General features: G+C 41.3%; 1 protein-coding gene across 5 annotated transcripts in view; it reads left to right on the forward strand.

The window, feature by feature from the left end:
- Window positions 1–18,696, forward strand: part of ST8SIA1 (ST8 alpha-N-acetyl-neuraminide alpha-2,8-sialyltransferase 1) — a 151,506-nt gene that overhangs the window by 64,822 nt on the left and 67,988 nt on the right. For 3 of the 5 annotated variants that reach the window (XM_084956593.1, XM_021092234.2, XM_084956596.1), the window contains one exon: window positions 16,437–16,546. The exons of the other annotated variants lie outside the window; for them this stretch is intronic. In XM_084956593.1, coding sequence (XP_084812719.1) covers window positions 16,437–16,546 — 110 coding nt within the window. The remainder of the gene's footprint in view (window positions 1–16,436; window positions 16,547–18,696) is intronic. 5 annotated transcript variants of the gene reach the window in all.

Raw genomic sequence — 18,696 nt, forward strand, 5'->3', positions numbered from 1 at the left:
GTTTATACCTCTGGGAAGGTGGTTTCTTTTATAACCCCCCCATTTTATAGAAGAGAAAACTGAGGTTTAGACAGGTTCAGTAACCATCTGCAAGGTCACACAGTTAGTAAATGACAGAATGTCTAACTCTGCCATTTGTGTGCTTAGCTATTATATCCTCCATGACTTTTGAGTCATTTCCATGACCTTGACACTTAAAAGATGACTGATAAGTAATTTAGATATATCATGTCACGTGTATAAATGTGAAGCCTGTGTATGTTATTGTTCTCTCTGTCCGAAAAATTTACTTGAGACATGCTGAGAGTTAAATTGGCCAATGCTCTGTTGCCAGTGCTGCTTTGGGGTTGGCATTATGTTTAGTACACTTGAAATCATCCTAGCCTTGAAAATCACCCTGTCAATGCACATTTTTTTTTTCTCACTGAGTAAATTAAGGGTTATGTGAGCCAAATTATCCATCAGAGCCTCTGATGACAAAACAACAAAACTTCATTTACTTGAGAATCTTATTGGTAAGCGCAAACAAGAAAACGGAAACCTATGTATCTATGGGAAATGAAGGCATCGTGGAACTACTATACAGCACATGAAAGGCTGCTGTAATTGCAAGAGAGACAAGGTAGCAGTGAAGGGTAGATGCAAGTGAAGATGGCTGAATACAAAGGAAAAAGACATACTTTGATGGCATTCCAAGTATGTTTCAATTTACTAATTATGACTCTCCAATGAGCTCATATACAAATAAAGCAAAGAGTATGAACTGCTTACAACTCCTGCAGGTTTCTTTTCTTTTTTGTCTTTTGCCTTTTTAGGGCTGCACTCTCAGCGCATGGAGGTTCCCAGGCTAGGGGTCTAATTGGAGCCACAACTGCCGGCCTACGCCAGAGCCACAGCAACGCAGGATCCGAGCCGCGTCTGCGACCTACACCATAGCTCATGGCAATGCCAGATCCTTAATCCTCTGAGCAAGGCTAGGGATCGAACCCACAACCTCATGGTTCCTAGTCAGATTTATTTCTGCTGCACCATGACAGGAACTCCCCTGCAGTTTCTTTAATTGAAATACTTCTATTTAGAAAAAAAAATATATTGAACACATAACATTTTTGTTTAAATTCTGTGTTCCAATTTTAAATTGGAAATAATAGATACATTTATTTAAATAAGTTCAATTTCTAAAACTTACATTTTAAGTAAAATGTCTAAAATATTCATGAAAATCAAATACATTAAATAAAATCTACTAAAGAGTGGATTAAGTATATTGGCTAAAATTTCCTCAAGACATGCATTTTCCTATATTCTGAATAACTGAAGATTTATACTCATCTCTAACCTCCTATTCTTTTAATAACTATAAGTCTGCTAGGCTCCTGTCTCAGTTCTAGAGGAGAAGACCTAGATATATTTGAGGATATTTTGTTTGGCTTTTACTAGGCATTTGAGCATTTTTTAAAAAGTCCTTTGAACTCTATTGCTAACATTAAAAACTAGACTTCATATAAAAATCTGGATTTTTAGCATCACTTAGAAAAAAATCAATACATCTTGCGGCATTGGGTCTCAATGCCCAACCACAGGGTGTGGAGTCGTTGCTGATCTTTTATGGTTTGGTCAAGTGTCTTCCATTCACCACAGTCCTTCGTGCTCTCCATTGTCTCCCTTCCACTCTGCTTGGGTTCCCAGCCTGGATTCTGTAGCATTTGATTTTACATCTCCTGTGTGCTGGACCTTTCTTTAGCTCACGTCTGTATCCTTAACTTTATACCAGTGGTCTGAAAAAGTTAGCAGATGTATTTGCTTATATTCCTGGGTAAATCAATCAATCAGTGAAGACATTTACATACTTATCGTGGTCACTATATAATGTCTGAGGACACGAAGAGTTATATAAGACAGGCTTTATACTTTTGGGGGGCTTATTCTCCTTTTGTGGAGGGTGGGTGTCCAGACAAAATGGAGGCTACCAGTCGGTACCAGATGCTAAGTGTCTAGAGTGTCTGGTTGGAGGGAATGACAGTCAGTTTTGGAAGGTTTTTTGGTGGTAGTGGGCAGGATTGTGGATGACGACCCCAGAAGATGTGATTGGCTTCTGGGGAAAGTATTAAGGAAGGAAGATCTTAGGTTGTATTTGAGAGTTGGTAGGCTCTGCTGAGTCACAAACTTTATTATGCACATGAATTGTGTAGGATAACTTCGGCTTTTCATGTTCTACTCAGAGACTGTGATTCAAGAGGGCTGAAGTGGGACCAAGAATATGCATCTTTAATAGGCATGTCAGGGTGATTTTGATAAATGTGGGTCACACTAAGCAAAAAGGGGAAAAGATGGTCCTAGCAGGTAGGGCGAAATAAGCAGAGGTAGGGGTGTGAGTGGGGAATTTAATGGCTATAAGTTTCAGCAGGTTAGAGGTTTACATGAGGGTATCCTGGGAAATGATCAAAGGAGCAATGCTGGGAAGAAAAGGATGTTCTGGAAACAACTTCTTTTACTTTTTATCACAAGAAAGGAAGACAGGTACTTGTTAATAAAGTTGTGGGGGTGGGAAGGAGCAGGAGCCAGTTATTCTCAAAGAGAATATTCTCTGCCTAATTTCTTTATATTTTAATGGAATCATTATATATGGGACAATACTGGGTTTGCTTTTTTAAAAACTTAATTATTAGGTTAATAGTTAATTAGCAGGCAATTGATCTAGTCCTGCTAGTTCAGGTGTTTAACCAGTTAAATTGGATTAACAGTTTAACAGTCTGCTGCATTACTGAGTAATTGCACACTATTATGGTTGAAAACAAAAGAGATTTCTTAATTCCTAGTCCATTTTAGTGGAATAAGCATTGAGCTGGAGTTCAGGGTATTTGCTCCAGCACACTGTGTAGCGACTGGTATATGGTTGTTCGGCACTCAGTAAACACTTGCCAGGTGTCCTTAAGTGAAATGTGTTTGATATTTATTGTTATTCATTTCTGGGGGAAAAAAAAAGTATGATTAGATTAGTCATTTAGTGTACCATGGAATTCCTTCGGCTGTCTTAGTGTCACTTTTCAGAAATAATAGCGACCAAGAGGTTGGGTGGGGAGGGCACTCACCTTGGCCTCAAACAGCCTCTTTTGCTTTTCTGTTTTTGTTTTTTGGGTTTTTTTTTGGTCTTTTTGCCTTTTTTTTTTTTTTTTTTTTTTTTTCTTTTCTAGAGCCGCACCTGTGGCACATAGAGGTTTCCAGGCTAGGGGTCTAATCGGAACTGTAGCTGCTGGCCTACGGCAGAGCCACAGCAATGCCAGATCCGAGCCGCATCTGCAACCTACACCACAGCTCACGGCAATGCCGGGTCTCTAACCCACTGAGCAAGGGCAGGGATCGAACCCACAACCTCATGGTTCCTAGTCGGATTCGCTAACCACTGCGCCACAACAGGAACTCCTGTTTTTGTTTCTTTTTATGGGGTTTTTCTGTATACAATCCTGTTTGAAAAACAAGAGACTTGCATTTCTAAACAAGCAAAATAATGACATCAACAGTAATAAGTTTAAAAGTCTCTGAAGTGTTGAAGAAATGATTTGATTCAATTCCACATATATTTACAAGCCACCGTGCACAGCTTTAATAGCTAATTCTCATGACTCATTGAACATAAATGAATTCTAATGTTACTCTGATCTGCTTCAATTTTTGAGCGTTGCCTTGAACTTGTAGGGGATCTTATGGGACACAATACCTGCAGGCACTTTATAAATCTTAAGGGTGAAAAATAATTTGTTTTGTGGATAATAGAGTAGGGGAGTGGTGGAGGAAGGAAAGGGACACTGTAGCAACTCGACAACAGTGCAGGGAGACAAGAAATTTGGGCTGTTTCGGAAGAGACAGTGGTAAATAAAATGGTGTGGAGAGAATACTGGGTGTGTGCATACAGAGGATGTGGTTTGAGAAAAGGATGTGCAGGGAGTTTGGGTTGTTGATGGGTCCTGAGTGTCTCAATGAAGATCTCAATTTTTTGTAGACAAGGAGCAAAGAGGGGTTCATTTTGTACTCTTTTTTTGTAGGGGAGTGATAGGCACTAGCCTTTGTTTGTTTAAAGGTTTATTGAAGGATAGTTGATATTTATTGATAATTGATCTTTCAAATGGTAACATCAATTGATAATTGATAGTTAATGAGCATTATTTTATGTGCTTGAACATACTGCAAATAGCTGTGATGCCATCACCATTGTCTTAGAGGAGTACCTAGTATATGAGCATGAAGGCTGGATGATGGACAGGAACTAGAAGCTGATGAGAAGTAATCAGCCATTGTAAAAATATTTACAGTGAGGATGGAAAGAGAAAAAGCATAGATGAGTCTCTGAAAAGGTAGATGTTAAGGTGATATTGTAAGGTGAGTAAACATGACTCCAAGATTTCTAGGCTGAGTTGCTGAGAAAATCTGGGTCCATCAAAAATAAAAGTAACAGTTATTGATCACTTACCTTGGGCCAGACAGAACTCACTGAACTCACTGAATCCTCAAAACAACTGTACAAGATGGGTACCAGTATTACCTATGAGGCAGTAAGGTTAAATAACTTGCCAGTGATCAGCAAAAAAACTTAAGCCAGGACTGGGATGCAGGCAGGCTCTGGGGCAGTGCGCATCAACAGGAAGAGGCACTTCCTGTTTTTGCAGAAAAAAAAAAAAAGAAAGAAAAGAAAAAAGGCTTTCAGTGGTATTTCCACCTTGGAACTGGAGAAGACAAAGTCTTGCCAGGGCATGAGGCCTCATTCCTGCTATCATGTACATTCCCTTCATATTTCCTTTCCATTCCACTGTGAAAAAATCCCCCCAGTTTTTGAGAACTTCGGAAATATGGCCAACCTCTGACCTAAAGTACACGCAATAGCCTTCCTTACAGCTTTAGCATCCATGGGTCAGAGAACATCAGTAACGGACTTCAGTTAACCAGGTATTGAGTATGAAATGTCCAGTAAATCTACCGAATGGTCATCTGATCTGATGTTTTATAGCTGGCTTCCAGAAGTTATATCCAGAATAGCAGATTTGTGAAAAATACATTCTAGTCCTTGGAAGGCTTAAGTATTCCTTTTTTTTTTTTTTTTTTTTTGATAATGGATTGAGTCAAAAAGTTGGATAGGGAAACAATATATAAGTAATCATATCTTTCATTTTCCAGAGATGCATCCTGTGTAAAAAGACTATTAATATTGAACTTATCTTTTTGAAATGACAATTTTATTAGTGGAAAGGGGAATACAAATCTTAGTAACAGCTTTCTGGCAATTTTTTTTTTTTGTATAATTGAAGAACAGTTAACCTTCTTTGAATGGTAGGGATGTGCAAATATTATATAATTAGTATTTATAAATATATATCCCCAGGCAAAATTTTGGGTAATGATTTTTAAAGCGTTCAATAATTAAATATCTGTAATGAGAAGCACTTGTCTCTGAAATAAATTAACTAATTACTAGATCTTTTCATCATAAAAATGCTTACACATGCAAAGTAAGAAAACAGCTGAAATTTTCATTTGGACTTCCAAGGGGCTAGTTAAATAACTGCAAAAGCAAATGCTGGAAAAGGCTCATTTACTGGAAGAGCAACGCTGTTTTTGACTCAGCTGCATTTTGTCATTATTTTGCCTGTTTAGCTGGGTGCCATGCTTACTAGGAATTTGCTTGTGGGAAGATGCCAATCCCTAGTTGAAGTGATAAAGTAGGGTGCAGAGATAAAGAGATGTGCCTCTGAAGAATATGGTTGGAGGGTTGGGGGCTTAATTGATGCATTGGTTAGAATGTAATTAGGTCCTTGAGCAGGGCAGAGCAATTAAGTACGTCAAGGAGGGCATAATTAGATGGGTAGCTGAGTGGTATAATTACATTCATAAGAGGGGGGTTGTAATTAGATGTGAGGCAGGGGGTGTATTTAGGTGCCTAGGTTGAGGATATAATTAACATATGGGTGAGAAATTAAATTATCTGTGTGGGTGAAGCATAATTATGTGTGGGAGTCCATGTGAATACGTGGGTAAGGGTACACAGACATGAAGGGTTGGACTGCAATTAGATGTATGAGTTCATGTTCTTATGGACAAAAACTTGATATTTTCCTCAATAAGGGCAAGCATATGTTTTGACATGGTGACTAATAGCAGCGGCAGTGACAGCCTTTCAGGCCTCTCTGAAGGGCTGCAGATCAAAGTCCCTGCTTTTCTATTAGGACTTGAGACCCACATCTAACACCAACATTGATTCCTCTTCTTAATCATGGCACTTGACAGTGTTCGAAATACTGAAGGGCTTGGACGTTATTCTAGCTTGAAAACACAACTGCATGAGAAGGAAGACTTACTCCTCCTTCTTATCAAAGAGGAATTGGGAGGGAGTAACAGAGCAAAACAAAGAGTTTTCCTTTGAATTGTGAAGGGTGAAAATAGAAGTGCCAACTCTTCTAGCTAAAAGTATTAACATAAAAGTGTCAGCGTAAACTTACATGTGTAACAAAATCAGCAAAGCTTAGCTTGACGACCTCATTTTTTTTTTTTTAGTTTAGGAAACAATTGTTTATTCAAAAATATTTATGGCATTTTCCCCCTGCCCCTCAAGTATAAAAGCAATAAAAGCAATGAGGCAAGGAAAGTAGGTTACAGTTAGAGGAAGATCAGAGTGGTAGAAAAAGCTAGAGGAAGGAGAATATAGAGCAAGGTAGGTGCAAAAATCATGCTATGTTTCTGAGAAGCTTATATTGAATCAGTGAAGTATACTGAGTGTTATAATAATCTGATATACCCTGTGTTAAACTTAAAACAGTGGAGTCTTTTGTTGCCATCTGCAAAAAAAAAAAAAAAAAAACAAAAAAAAACAAAAGAGCTTTTAAAAATATGAGTTTGTTGCTTAAATTCTTGATATTAAAGTTGTTTAATTGGCCACTAGTCTGCTTAATCCGATTCCCTCTGGTACTCAGTTCTCCTAATTCTGGACACTTCAGAGCATCCTCTCATATAGTTTAGTTGTTTCTAGTAGAGCTCCACTGTGGATAGAATCCAAGGAGTCACTTCCGGGATTTCAAACTTTTTGGCTTCCTGGTGCTCCCATGAAGCCTAGATGTAAGGTTAGATTGCTTTTTTGTTTTGTTTTGTTTTGTTTTGTTTTTTGTTTTACTTTTTTAAAAAAAATTATTGTTGATTTACAGTGTTGTGCCAATTTCTACTATACAACAAAGTGACCCAGTCATACATATATAGAACTACAGGGAACTATTTGTGGAACATTTTTATTCTTTGCTTCTTATTTTATGTCAAGGCATGATGCTAAGTTTTACTTTGTAGACGTGTGTGAGTATTTTTTTTTCTCATATTATCTTTCATCATGTTCTACCCCAAGAGATTGGATATAGTTCCCTGTGCTCTACAGTAAGACCTCATTGCTTATCCATTCTAAATGTAATAGTTTGCAGTTACTAATAAGTTTAGTTATTTTTATAACTTGGATGTAGGGACATTACAGCCTAATCTCTAGTAGTAGTAGTAGACTTTTTTTTTTCTTTTTCTTTTTATGGCTGCACCTGCAGTGTACTGAAGTTCCTGGTCTAGGGGTCGAATCGGAACTGCAGCTTCCAGCCAATGCCACAGCCACTGCAACACCGGAATCATGCCACAGCTTGCAGCAATGCTGGCTCCTTAACCCACTGAGCAAGGCCAGGGGTGGAACCCACATCCTCACAGACGCTATGTTGGGTTCTTAACCTGCTGAGCCACAAGGGGAATTTCCTGTAGAGCATTTTTATTCTTTGATTCTGATTTTATGTCAATGCATGATGCTAAATTTTTACTTTGTATCCATGCCTAAACAATACTCTTGGGCGTTCCCGTCGTGGCTCAGTGGTTAACGAATCCGACTAGGAACCATGAGGTTGTGGGTTTGATCCCTGGCCTCACTCAGTGGGTTGGGGATCCAGCATTGCCATGAGCTGTGGTGTAGGTTGCAGACGCAGCTCAGATCCTGTGTTGCTGTGGCTCTAGCGTAGGCCAGCAGCTACAGCTCCAATTAGACCCCTAGCCTGGGAAACTCCATATGCCTTGGGAGCGGTCCTAAAAAAGGCAAAAAGACAAAAAACAAAAAAAACCAACAACCCAAAAAAACAATAAATACTCTTTTTCTCCAAGATTGTTGTAACTTAATTTGCAATCAAAAGTGCTCTTACTAAAATGTTGTATATTCCTGAGGAAATAGTTATAACAGCATTATGCAATCCAGTTCTTTTTCTACTAAATCATTTACATGTTTCTTTTCCCCCATGCACTTCCTACTTCTTCCCCTCCCTTCAAGGCTAGCTCAAACTCTAAGAGTTGGAGATTGATGGCGGTTAATTCAGTTGCTTCTACAAGTTGTGTAATTATCATTCAAGACATTCAGTCATGTCTGTGAGATGGAAGATGAGTAGGTGACTGAGGTCACGGGCTCTTCTACTTTGCTGACTTGGTTGGATTTTCAATGAAGAGCAGGAAGAAATGAGGCATCTGGCTTTGGAAGTGACTTAGTAAATAAAGCTTCATTCACTGAATTATAAAATCCATTCTGGGATGCTCTGGAACTATTGACACAAGGCACAAAAAACAGGGTTTAAGCTCTTTGGTTTTGAAAAGCCTTCTTCAAAAGTCATACTTAGCCAGGAATATTTTATTTTCACAGTTGGCATTTATAGTTTTTTTGTTGTTGTTGTTTTTTTTTGTTTTGTTTTGTTTTACTTTTTGCTTTTTAGGGCTGTACCTATGGCATTTGGAAGTTGCCAGGCTAGGAGCTGAATCAGAGTTGCAGCTGCCGGCCTATGCCACAGCCACAGCAATGCAGGATTTGAGCTTCATCTGCAGCCTACACCACAGCTCACAGCAATGTCTGGATCCTTAACCCACTGAGCCAGGCCAGGGATCAAACCCCCATCCTCATGGATACTAGTGGGGTTTGTAACCTGCTAGGCCACAATGGGAACTCCTGGCATTTGTTAATTAGTTTCTGAAAACATCTTCTAGCCTGTAACAACTATTTTCATTCATGCCATGAGACAATCAAAGACTCTAATTTTTGTTTTTTATCTTTTTCAACCTTAAGATTATCTAGTACACCAGAATCTCAACTACTTTTCTTTTTTCTTTTCCTTTTTTGGTCATACTCACAGCTTATGGAAGAGATCAAATCCACACCACAGCTGTGGTGGCAGTGCCAGATCCTTAACCCACTGGGCCACAAGGGAACTTCCGCAACAACTTTTCTTATGCCTAAAAACTTGAGATCTCAGGTCTCATTGTCAGTTGCTCAGAGAGATTCTTCCTAATCTTGTAGCACTCTGTGCTTTCCTATCATATTTGTTAAACAGTTTTTCCCATTAGAATAAGCTTCCTGAGCAGGGTGTGTGTCTATTTTGTTCACCAGTACATGTCCAGCACCCCTCACAGCTCCTGGTCCCTAACAGGGCTCAACAAACAGCTGTTGAATGAAAAGGGACATCAGGCGTCAGGGCCATTTAAGAAAAGGCACAAGCAGTGTAGGCTGTGGACTATGAAAAGGATAAGTGTGTCTCAGAAGAAAGATTCTGAATGGCTTCATTAATTGCTCATATTTTGAGAGTGGTGAGGGTTGTGTTTATTCTTGAAGTTTGGAGCTTAAACTATATATCCATTATGGCAAAAGACCTAAATAGACATTTCTCCAAGGAAGACATACAGATGGCCAGCAGGCACATGAAAAGATCCTCAACATGCCAATTACTAGAGAAATGGAAGTTAAAACTACAATGAGTGATCACCTCAAACTGGTTAGAATGGCCATCATTAAATTCTACAAATGACAAATCCTGGAGAGGGTATGGAGAAAAGGGAACCCTCCTACACTATTGTGGGCATGTAAATTGGTGCAGCCACTATGGAAAACAGTATGGAGGTCCCTCAAAAAACTAAAAAATAGAACTATGATGTGCTTGAACAGTCCCACTCCTGGGCATAAATCTGCACAAAACTATAATTCAAAGAGATACATGTACCCTATATTCATAGCAGCACTATTCACAGTAGCCAAGCCATGAAAACAACCTAAATATCCATCAGTTGATGAATAGATAGAGAAGATGTGGTACATGTATAAAGTGGAATACTACCCAGTCTTAAAGAAGAATGAAATAATGCCATTGGCAGCAACATAGATGGACATAGAGATTATCATACTAAGTGAAGTAAGTTAGAGAAAGACAAGTATCGTATGATATCATTTATATGCGAAATCTAAAATATGACACAAATGAACTTATCTATGAAACAGAAATAGACTCACAGACATAGAGAACAGACTTGTTTCCAAAGGAGGGGTGTGGAGGAGGGATGGAGTTTGGGATTAGCAGATACAAGCTGTTATAGATAGACTGAATAAGCCACAAGGTCCTACTGTATGGCACAGGTATCCGGTGATAAACCATAATGGAAAAGAACATGAATCACTTTGCTATATAGCAATAATTAAGACAACATGGTAAACCAACTAAACATCAATAAAATAAATTTAAAAAATAAATTATGTATTTATTATGACATTAAGAAAATGCCACTTTAGGTCAGACACTGCTTAAAACACATTGGATGCTCAGCAGAAATCTGCCAATCAAATAATTAATTTATTGAACAAACTGTTGATCATCTGACTTGTGCTTAGTTTGCCTGTAGAGTGCCATGCAAAAAAGATAGGATATTTGTAATGATGCATATGTAAACATGCTCTTAAAAACTCATTGATTGATAGAAGTAGTAGATATATCCTCAGAGGTCCAATGACTAAAATATTTTGTTCAAAATCTATATATAAGCCGTTGAAATGAAAAGAATCTCACAAAAAGATAAACTACATATAACAGTGGTCTAGCAATATAATGATCATTTTTCCACAGAGAATTTAGGTTTTTTTTTAACTGTTGAATAATGTGCTAATATATTTATATGAGACTTTAGAGTTTCCTGATGATGTTCAACATCTCAGTTCATCTGAATTCTCTAAACATACTGGGAGGCCAACGGGATGGTTATTATCCTGCCTGATGTCCAGTGAGACCCTGAACATTTGAGGGACCTAGCAAACCAGAATCTGAATCCAGATGGTTGATACATCATAGTCATTAAGATGATGGCCATTATCAGATGGAACAGGGATAGGTGGAAAAGCATTTGGACAAAAATTTGTAAGGTGAATTGGTGGTCAAGCAATACTTTGAGCTCATCACTATAGCCTAATCTGCTTAATCCATCCTTTCATTGAGTGTTGTATTTTTAGGCAGGAGGATTGTTTTCATATATTACTATGTAGTCTCAGACTCAGTAGATATTTTCTTACATGGATGCAAGGAAATACATTTGAAAAGAAGGGATGCAGGTAGTGCCTTCATGAAAATACTCCTTGACATCATTCTGGTAAGCATCAACTATCGCCAAGTTGAGATATTCTGTGTCCAAACTAAAGTAATAAGGCGTTTCCTCTGTGGCACAGCGGGTTAAGAATTTGACTGGAGTTGCTTGGGTCTCTGTGGAGGTTCGGGTTCAATCCCTGGCCTAACACAGTGGGTTAAAGAATTGGGCATTGTCACAGCTGTGGTGTAGGTTGCAGCTGCAGCTTGGATTTAACCCCATGGAACTCCATAAGCCATGCATGTGGCCATTAAAAAAAATAAATAAAAAAGAACAATGATAGTATTATCTTAATTAGTTAAAAAATCCACAGTATTTGCTCAAGTTTTTCCTCTGTAAAACTTTGATGAGTTCTTTAGCTCACTGACATTTTACCAATGCCCGGAAGAGTGTACTCAGGCACTGGAGAAATAGTTATTAAGATGAAATTGCATGTTTGAGAGCCAGCCATTGACCAGATGAAGACAAAGCAAGCCAGCATGAGCAGCAAAAACTCATAAATGGCTTTCCCTCAAATGAGCTTTTGTTTGCGGGCTTAAACACTTTAATAAGTGTATTGATACACGGATATAGTAGATAAATGTCTTGCTAATACAATTATTCCAATTATGATGGAGTTTGATAAATTCCTATTTTACCGTTTCCCCCCATACTCAAGGAATCTGAGTATTGTGTGACTTGAGCAAGTCAGTGGACTCTGGTAGAAGGAGGAGAGAGATGAAAGAAGGGAAGGAAGGCAGGTGGACCAACCTGCTAGTGTCTTGGTGAGATGTTTTACATACATCATCTCATGTAATCTCATATAATCCTGCACAGCATGGTCCCTCTTTAGAGACCAGAAGTGGATGCCGAGGAGTCTCACATCTGAAAGTTAGGAGGTAGTACTTGGTCTGTGAGTACATGCTGCTGTCCCTGCTGCCACTCCCCGGCTCTGCTTGTTCCATGCCCAGATTCTTGCTTAGAAAAGTGGGATCACCCATTGATCTGGCCCAGGAACTTTTCTTTAACAACAAGGGAGAGGTTATGTTGGCTTTTACAAAGCAAACAAAATATTAGTTGAGCATGAGTGAGCCCACAATTTTAACATGAGTGTTTACAAATAGATATGCAGATATCCATGTATAGCTCCCTGAACTCAGATCCAGCTTCCACCCTCACTCCTGAATCAGATTTCCATGTTGCAAAATCAGTGGCAGTTTTCAGCTGTTATCATACCAAATCTATCAATAGCATTTGCTGCATTTTTCCCACCTTCCTTCTTGAGTATCTTGAGTTTTTTTTTTTTTTTTTTTTTTTTTTTTTAATCCTTGGCTTCCAGGACACCTTACTTTCCCATTTTGTTTCCTATGCCATTGGCCACTCCTTCTTAGTCTCCTTTATGGATTTCTCCTCAGTGTCCTGACTTCTTGTTGGAGTGTCCCAGGATTTAGGTCTTAGACCTCTTCTCTTTCCTGTCTGCACTCACCAGCCAGTCCCCTAACTTTAAGTGCCTGCTGTATGCCGATCAGCCTCACCTTTCTATCTCCATGAAAAATCAGTTCCCTGACTGTATTCTCATATATTTCATATATTCAGTTGCCTACTTGGCATCACCACTTAAATGTCAAATGGGGCTCTCACACCTGACATATTTAAAACTGAACTCCAGGAGTTCCCTAGTGGCCTAGCAGTTAAGGACCCAGCATTGTCACTGCTGTGGCTCATGGTCACTGCTGTAGTTTGGGTTTGATCCCAAAGCCTAGGACTTCTGCATGCCGTGGGCATGGCCAAAAAAAAAAAAAAAAAAAAAAAAAAAAAAAGAACTCCAAATCATCCCCCTAAAACCTGCTTCTTTATCATCTTCCATGTCTCAGTAAATGGCAAGTCTTATCTTTACAGTTGTTCAAGCCCTGAACCTTGGCATTGTTCTGGATTTCTCTCATCCTATTTCCATTGCATCAGCAAATCCGGTCAGCTCTTCCCCCAAAACATCTCTAGAATCTGCTTACTTCTCACCCCCCCCCCCTCCCCACCGCCCACCCTGCTATCACTCTGATAGGGATGGCGTAGGCGCAGGTAGCTGTAGAAGTCCCAATAAAGGATCATAGATAGGGAAACCTAAGGGACATTGGGTGATCACCGTAAGTTAATAATTGCTCAAGAAAGCCTTCCGAACAAGGCAGGCTTGCTTGACTGGTAGAGGTGGGAGCTGTTGGGTGGGAGATGGGATGAAGCCTGCATTCAGATTCAGATCAAGAGCAGGAGTTTGAGGACCTGCTCTTCTGCTGATTTGAATACACACCTTACGGAATACTAAGGAGGTGCTGCTACTCAAACAGAGGAGGAGGTGGTCTTTGTTGACCTCCATTCCCCTTGGATGATAAAACTGTAGCCCACTGGATCCTGGCGGCAGAGCCTTCTTGCCTGCCTGCTCGCATCTCTCACAAATGTCCTATCTTCATAAATCTAGTTCTTGTCCATCGCTTTGCCTCTCGCTAAATTCCTTCTGCGCGGAGGCATAAAGAAGCTGGACCTCAGCAAGTCCAGACACCGGGTGAGGGATTCTAATTTAAAACTGTGGGTTCAAGTTCCAATCTGGGTTGAGACTGGGTTCGAGTCCCTGCATGGGGGTTCAAGTCCCGGTCTGGGCTTTGGTTGGATTCAAGTCTTGGCAGGTGGGTTCAAGTTCCAATCTGTGTGCTGGCTGGGTTCAGGCCATTAGTGCTGTCAGTTTCAACTCCAGCCCAGGCCACTGAAAGCTCTAGGTAGTCTGTTATTACAGGAGACTCATAACTGAGCTCTTTCTGCACATAACATCTTACAACCTGTTCACACAGCAGCAGAATGTTGGTTCCAGGATATGGCACAATGTCACTCATTTGCTTACCCTACCTTCACTTGATTCTCATCTCAGAATAAAACCCAGTCTTTCCAATCCCTCCAAGACCCTACAGAATCTGTTCCCCAGCTTCCCCGCCAGATAACTCTCTAATTTCCTCTTTTCCTTCTCTGTCCTTTGCTGACTGTGTCTCCAGACACAGTGGGCTCCTTCCTCTTCCCTTCATACCCCAGGAGTGTTTCCCCCGCCAGGTCTTCCCTGGCAGGTCCCACAGAGATCTGTAAGGCTCACTACCCGCTTTTCTTCAGGAATTGGCTTACATGTCTCATCTCCACCCAGTTTAAATGGCAAGTCCTCTTCAAAAGTATTTCCTGATCCTCTCATGCCATTGATTTGTTTCTCTCTGGCATCCATGTCACTGTGTGATATTTTATTTTACTCATTTGTCTTTATTTAGCATACATTTCCCTGCTAGAATGTAAGCTCCTTGGGGAGAGGGATTATTGTTTATGCCCGTGTCACCCAGGACAGTGCCTGGAATATCAAAGGCACTTGATAAATCTTTGTGGAATGAAGGAATAGCTAATTTGAGCATACGTACTTACATCTGCATTAACAAATTACAGATCTGTCCTGCGCATTTCTTGCATTGATTTCAAATCCTCCTCTCAGAGTGGCCGAAAAAAATGCCATGCATCATCTGGGAGCACACTGGGCATGTTGGAGGGCTGGCCTTTGCCTGACCCTCCTCTCTGTATCCTGCCCTAGAATTTGCTGGACGGTCTCCGTCTTAGTTATGTAGGGACGTCTTTCCCATCTGCTGGCAAATGCTTAGACTCACGATTTCAGTACTGTAAATGTATCTTCATCAACTGTATTGTCACAGCTCTGGCTGTTCCTTTTACAAACTAGAAATCAGGGAAGTGAAATTCTTTTCTTGTGCTATAGTCAGTGCATCTCAGCTACCAGCGATCACACACACCCCTGAAATTTCTTTTTTTTTTCTGGTTTAATTACTTTATGCCTATGCATATATATATTCATGCAGCCATTCTTTCTTTTGGGATTATCCACTGTGTGCTTCAGATTCATGCAGATGGGTGACTCAATATCAGTTATGTCATGTCCCAGGCATGTAGTTGCAAGGTCTTCCCCCAGAGAACACCAAACCTCTGTGCCTGGCTTCAGCAGACAGGAAATGCTGTGCCTGGTGGTTCTTGCTGACCCAGCTGGAAGAAACCAAATGTCACATTTCACTTCCAGGGGCTATAGCTGGGTTTTGATATTCCTGGGTACTATAAATAGCACTTCAGGGAACATTCAGGTACATGGAACATTTTCTTTGCAGTCCAGTTCAGTGTCTGCAGAAAGAAAGTCACATGCTGTCTGGTTGGGCATGAGCCACTAGTCCCTTTAGTGCCTCCTAAGTTCTAGGCAGACTCACCCGGAGCATTCGTTTGATTGTAAAGACCGCACGGACTCTCAGCATCCTTCTGTGCCTCTGTTTATGCTGCTTTCTCTGCCTGGCAAAATCCTGTTCATCCTTAAAGATTCATCTCGAGTGAGCAATCTTCCCCTGAGTCAACTTGGCAGACAGGCCTTCCTGCCCCCCTCTGAATTCTCCACAGCATGTTCAGCGTTACAGTAGGGTCTGTTGCAGAGGTTCCTGTACTCACACTCTCCTTGTAGCCCAAACTGTGAAGCCTTTGACTTCCGGATCTCTCTATTTATCCCCAACGGTTAGCATAGGAAACGCTCAGCAGTGTTTGTTGAATGAATGACTGATTGTTTGAATGAATGAAATCCGCATCCATATAGAGCAGTAGAATTTATTTCAGTTTGTTCCCAGCTTAATGCCTTTACAAATAATCATATGTTTAGTGAGGACTTTCCTGTTTTCTTTAGCAGACACTCCTTACTAGATACACGACCAGTTGGATACCAAAAATATGTTGTTGTGTGAAATACGCTTTAGGGAATTAAATTTTTTTCTTCTTCTTTTATTTCAAAGGAACAGACTAGTTTGTCCCTTACAAACTTCCTGGCATCTTTCCTTCTACATGCTCTTTTCACTCTGCCCAGTCTTCAATCAAATTCTCCGGCTGGGTCTGCTGTAAACAATGATTTTGTGAGCGCTTGTGTGTTCTCTGCAGTGAAAACCCGCCTTGTTTTCTGTTGCTAGGCAACCCCATTCCAGCTGCCCTTGAAGAAATGCGCGGTGGTGGGAAATGGTGGGATTCTGAAGAAGAGTGGCTGTGGCCGTCAAATAGATGAAGCAAATTTTGTCATGCGGTAAGAGAGAGCTCCCACAGCGCGGCCTCTGCCTTCTCTCCTCTCCCCCACCCCTCCCACCAGCCCCGGGGCCTTTGGAAACCAGTCACTTGTGATTAATCAGCTGGAGCTACTCTTCAGCGGTCCCTTCAAGTTCATGGACAAGGGAGCTGAGGAGAGGGCCAGGGGAGCCAGGGAACAGGTCCCCAGAAAGTCGAAAACCAAGAACGGCTCCGAGGTCGTGGAGAGACCCCCCCCCCCAAAATGGAAACACTCAGATTTTATTTTAGATGCTACAGTCAGGTGATTCCAACTTTAACAACTTGATCCTAAGACAGACTCCATGAATAAATGTTTTCATTAATTCAGTTCACTCTCCACATGCTGCTGCTTTGCTTTTCACAAAAGCATGAGTAAGTAGGGAGGGAGATTTGAAGAGGGAGTGGATCTGTGTAGGGCTAGAAAAACTGAAAGAAGGAGGGGGAATACATTTCAAGCAAGAAGGAAGCTTGGCAAAGGGACTGAGCAGAGTAGTGATGTGAGCTCCCTTTTACTGGAAAACAGGAGGTTTCTGCAGGGCTGTGTAAAGGAATTGCTAGAATGCATCTAGCCAAGGGTAGAGACTGTGAAGCTGAAAGGCACCAGCCTACACCGTTGGGTCATTTTGACTAAAGGGGAAGACAGCAAGTGGTTGGATTGACACAAGCTTGGGGTTGTCTGGTGGTGGGGGGGAGAGGAGGAGAGGGAAGAGGGGTGGGAAGCAACAACATGGAAGATCCTGGCTGGAGAGAGCATGAAGTGACACCTTTGAAGTCTGGGCTGGCTGGAGAGGCGTGAAGAAGAAAGGAAGGGGGGTGATAGGGCCAAATGATAGGGCCATTCAGAGATGGCAAGGGCATGAGAAAGATGAGAGAAGGTGGGGAAAATGAGAGCTAGTGTAAAAGAATGACTCAGTGAAGTATGTGACTTTAGAACTCAGCTTCTTAGGAGTTCCCATTGGGACTCAGTGGAAGCAAACCCGACAAGTATCCGTGAGGATGCCGGTTCGATCCCTGGCCTTGCTCCTTGGGTTAAGGATCCGGCATTGCTGTGAGCTGTGGTGTAGGTCGCAGATGTAGCTCAGATCCCACATTTCTCTGACTGTGGTGCAGGCCAGCAGCTGCAGCTCCCATTCGACTCCTAGTCTGGGAACTTCCATACGCTGTGGGTGCAGTCCTACGTAAACAAATACATAAATACATAAATAAAGAAAGAACTCAGCTTCTCTCAGGGATGAGCAGATGTGTTACAGAAAAAGAAGACGTTTGTTACTGAAAAAGTGTCAGAACGTGCAGGCTGTGCTGTGGAGGGTCTTTTAGGTGGGCCTCAAAGTCTCACTGAAGTAGGAATGACTATGAACCAGGACCCAAAGGCTCAGGGGTCAGGATGGCTGAGGCCTCCAGCAACGCAGAGACTGGAAAGCTGAGGGGGAAGCAGATGGGGTTGGGTTTTGTGTTTAGTCTTCAGGCTAAATAGATAATGGTCTAAAAGTGGCAAAAGGTAGCTGAGAGAGCACGGAAGCACCTCTGGCCTCTGAGCTGCAGAGGAATAGGGGAGAGGAAAGCCTGTCTAAGAGTGTTTCAGGGAGCCGTGTATTCAGGAAAGGGCCAAGTTTCCTCTCAGAGAACAAGGCTCCTCCAAAGGCTTTATCTCACCAGTGAAGCCTTCGGCGGAATGGGGAGACCCTTGTCTATCTTTCCTTTATGGAGGTGTCCTGCCCTGGTTTTTCCAGTGTAAGACTGTGTTCCGAACCTCTCCATTGCAATTACTATTTTTTTGCAATACATGCACAATAGGAAAAGGGAGACAATAAAAACATCATTCTCTTAAGTCAAGTCAATATCTGTTTAGCGAGCATCTATCATGCGTTAGGTCTTAGCTGGGGCTGGAAAAGATATGTTGGACAGTTTCATCATAGTCTTAGAACCTGGAGATGTGCCAGTGCTGTGATAGGGGTGATTGAGAGGCAGATGGTGGCCCTCCCGGGCCTTCTGAAGGGACGTGGTGTATGGACGGAGCCCTCTCTCCATTCCACTCCGGGCACAGGCCAGCTTTTCCAAACTCTGATGTGGGGAGGTCACCAGGTGCTGTCACAGGGCTGTGAACCATGGGGAGAGTGTGCTGAGATGGCA

This window comes from Sus scrofa, chromosome 5, assembly GCF_054392235.1.
Source record: "Sus scrofa isolate SSC_HxYL_T2T_F1_AM1 chromosome 5, Sscrofa_HxYL_maternal_Yorkshire_Landrace_v2.0, whole genome shotgun sequence".
NCBI classification, from domain to species: domain Eukaryota; kingdom Metazoa; phylum Chordata; class Mammalia; order Artiodactyla; family Suidae; genus Sus; species Sus scrofa.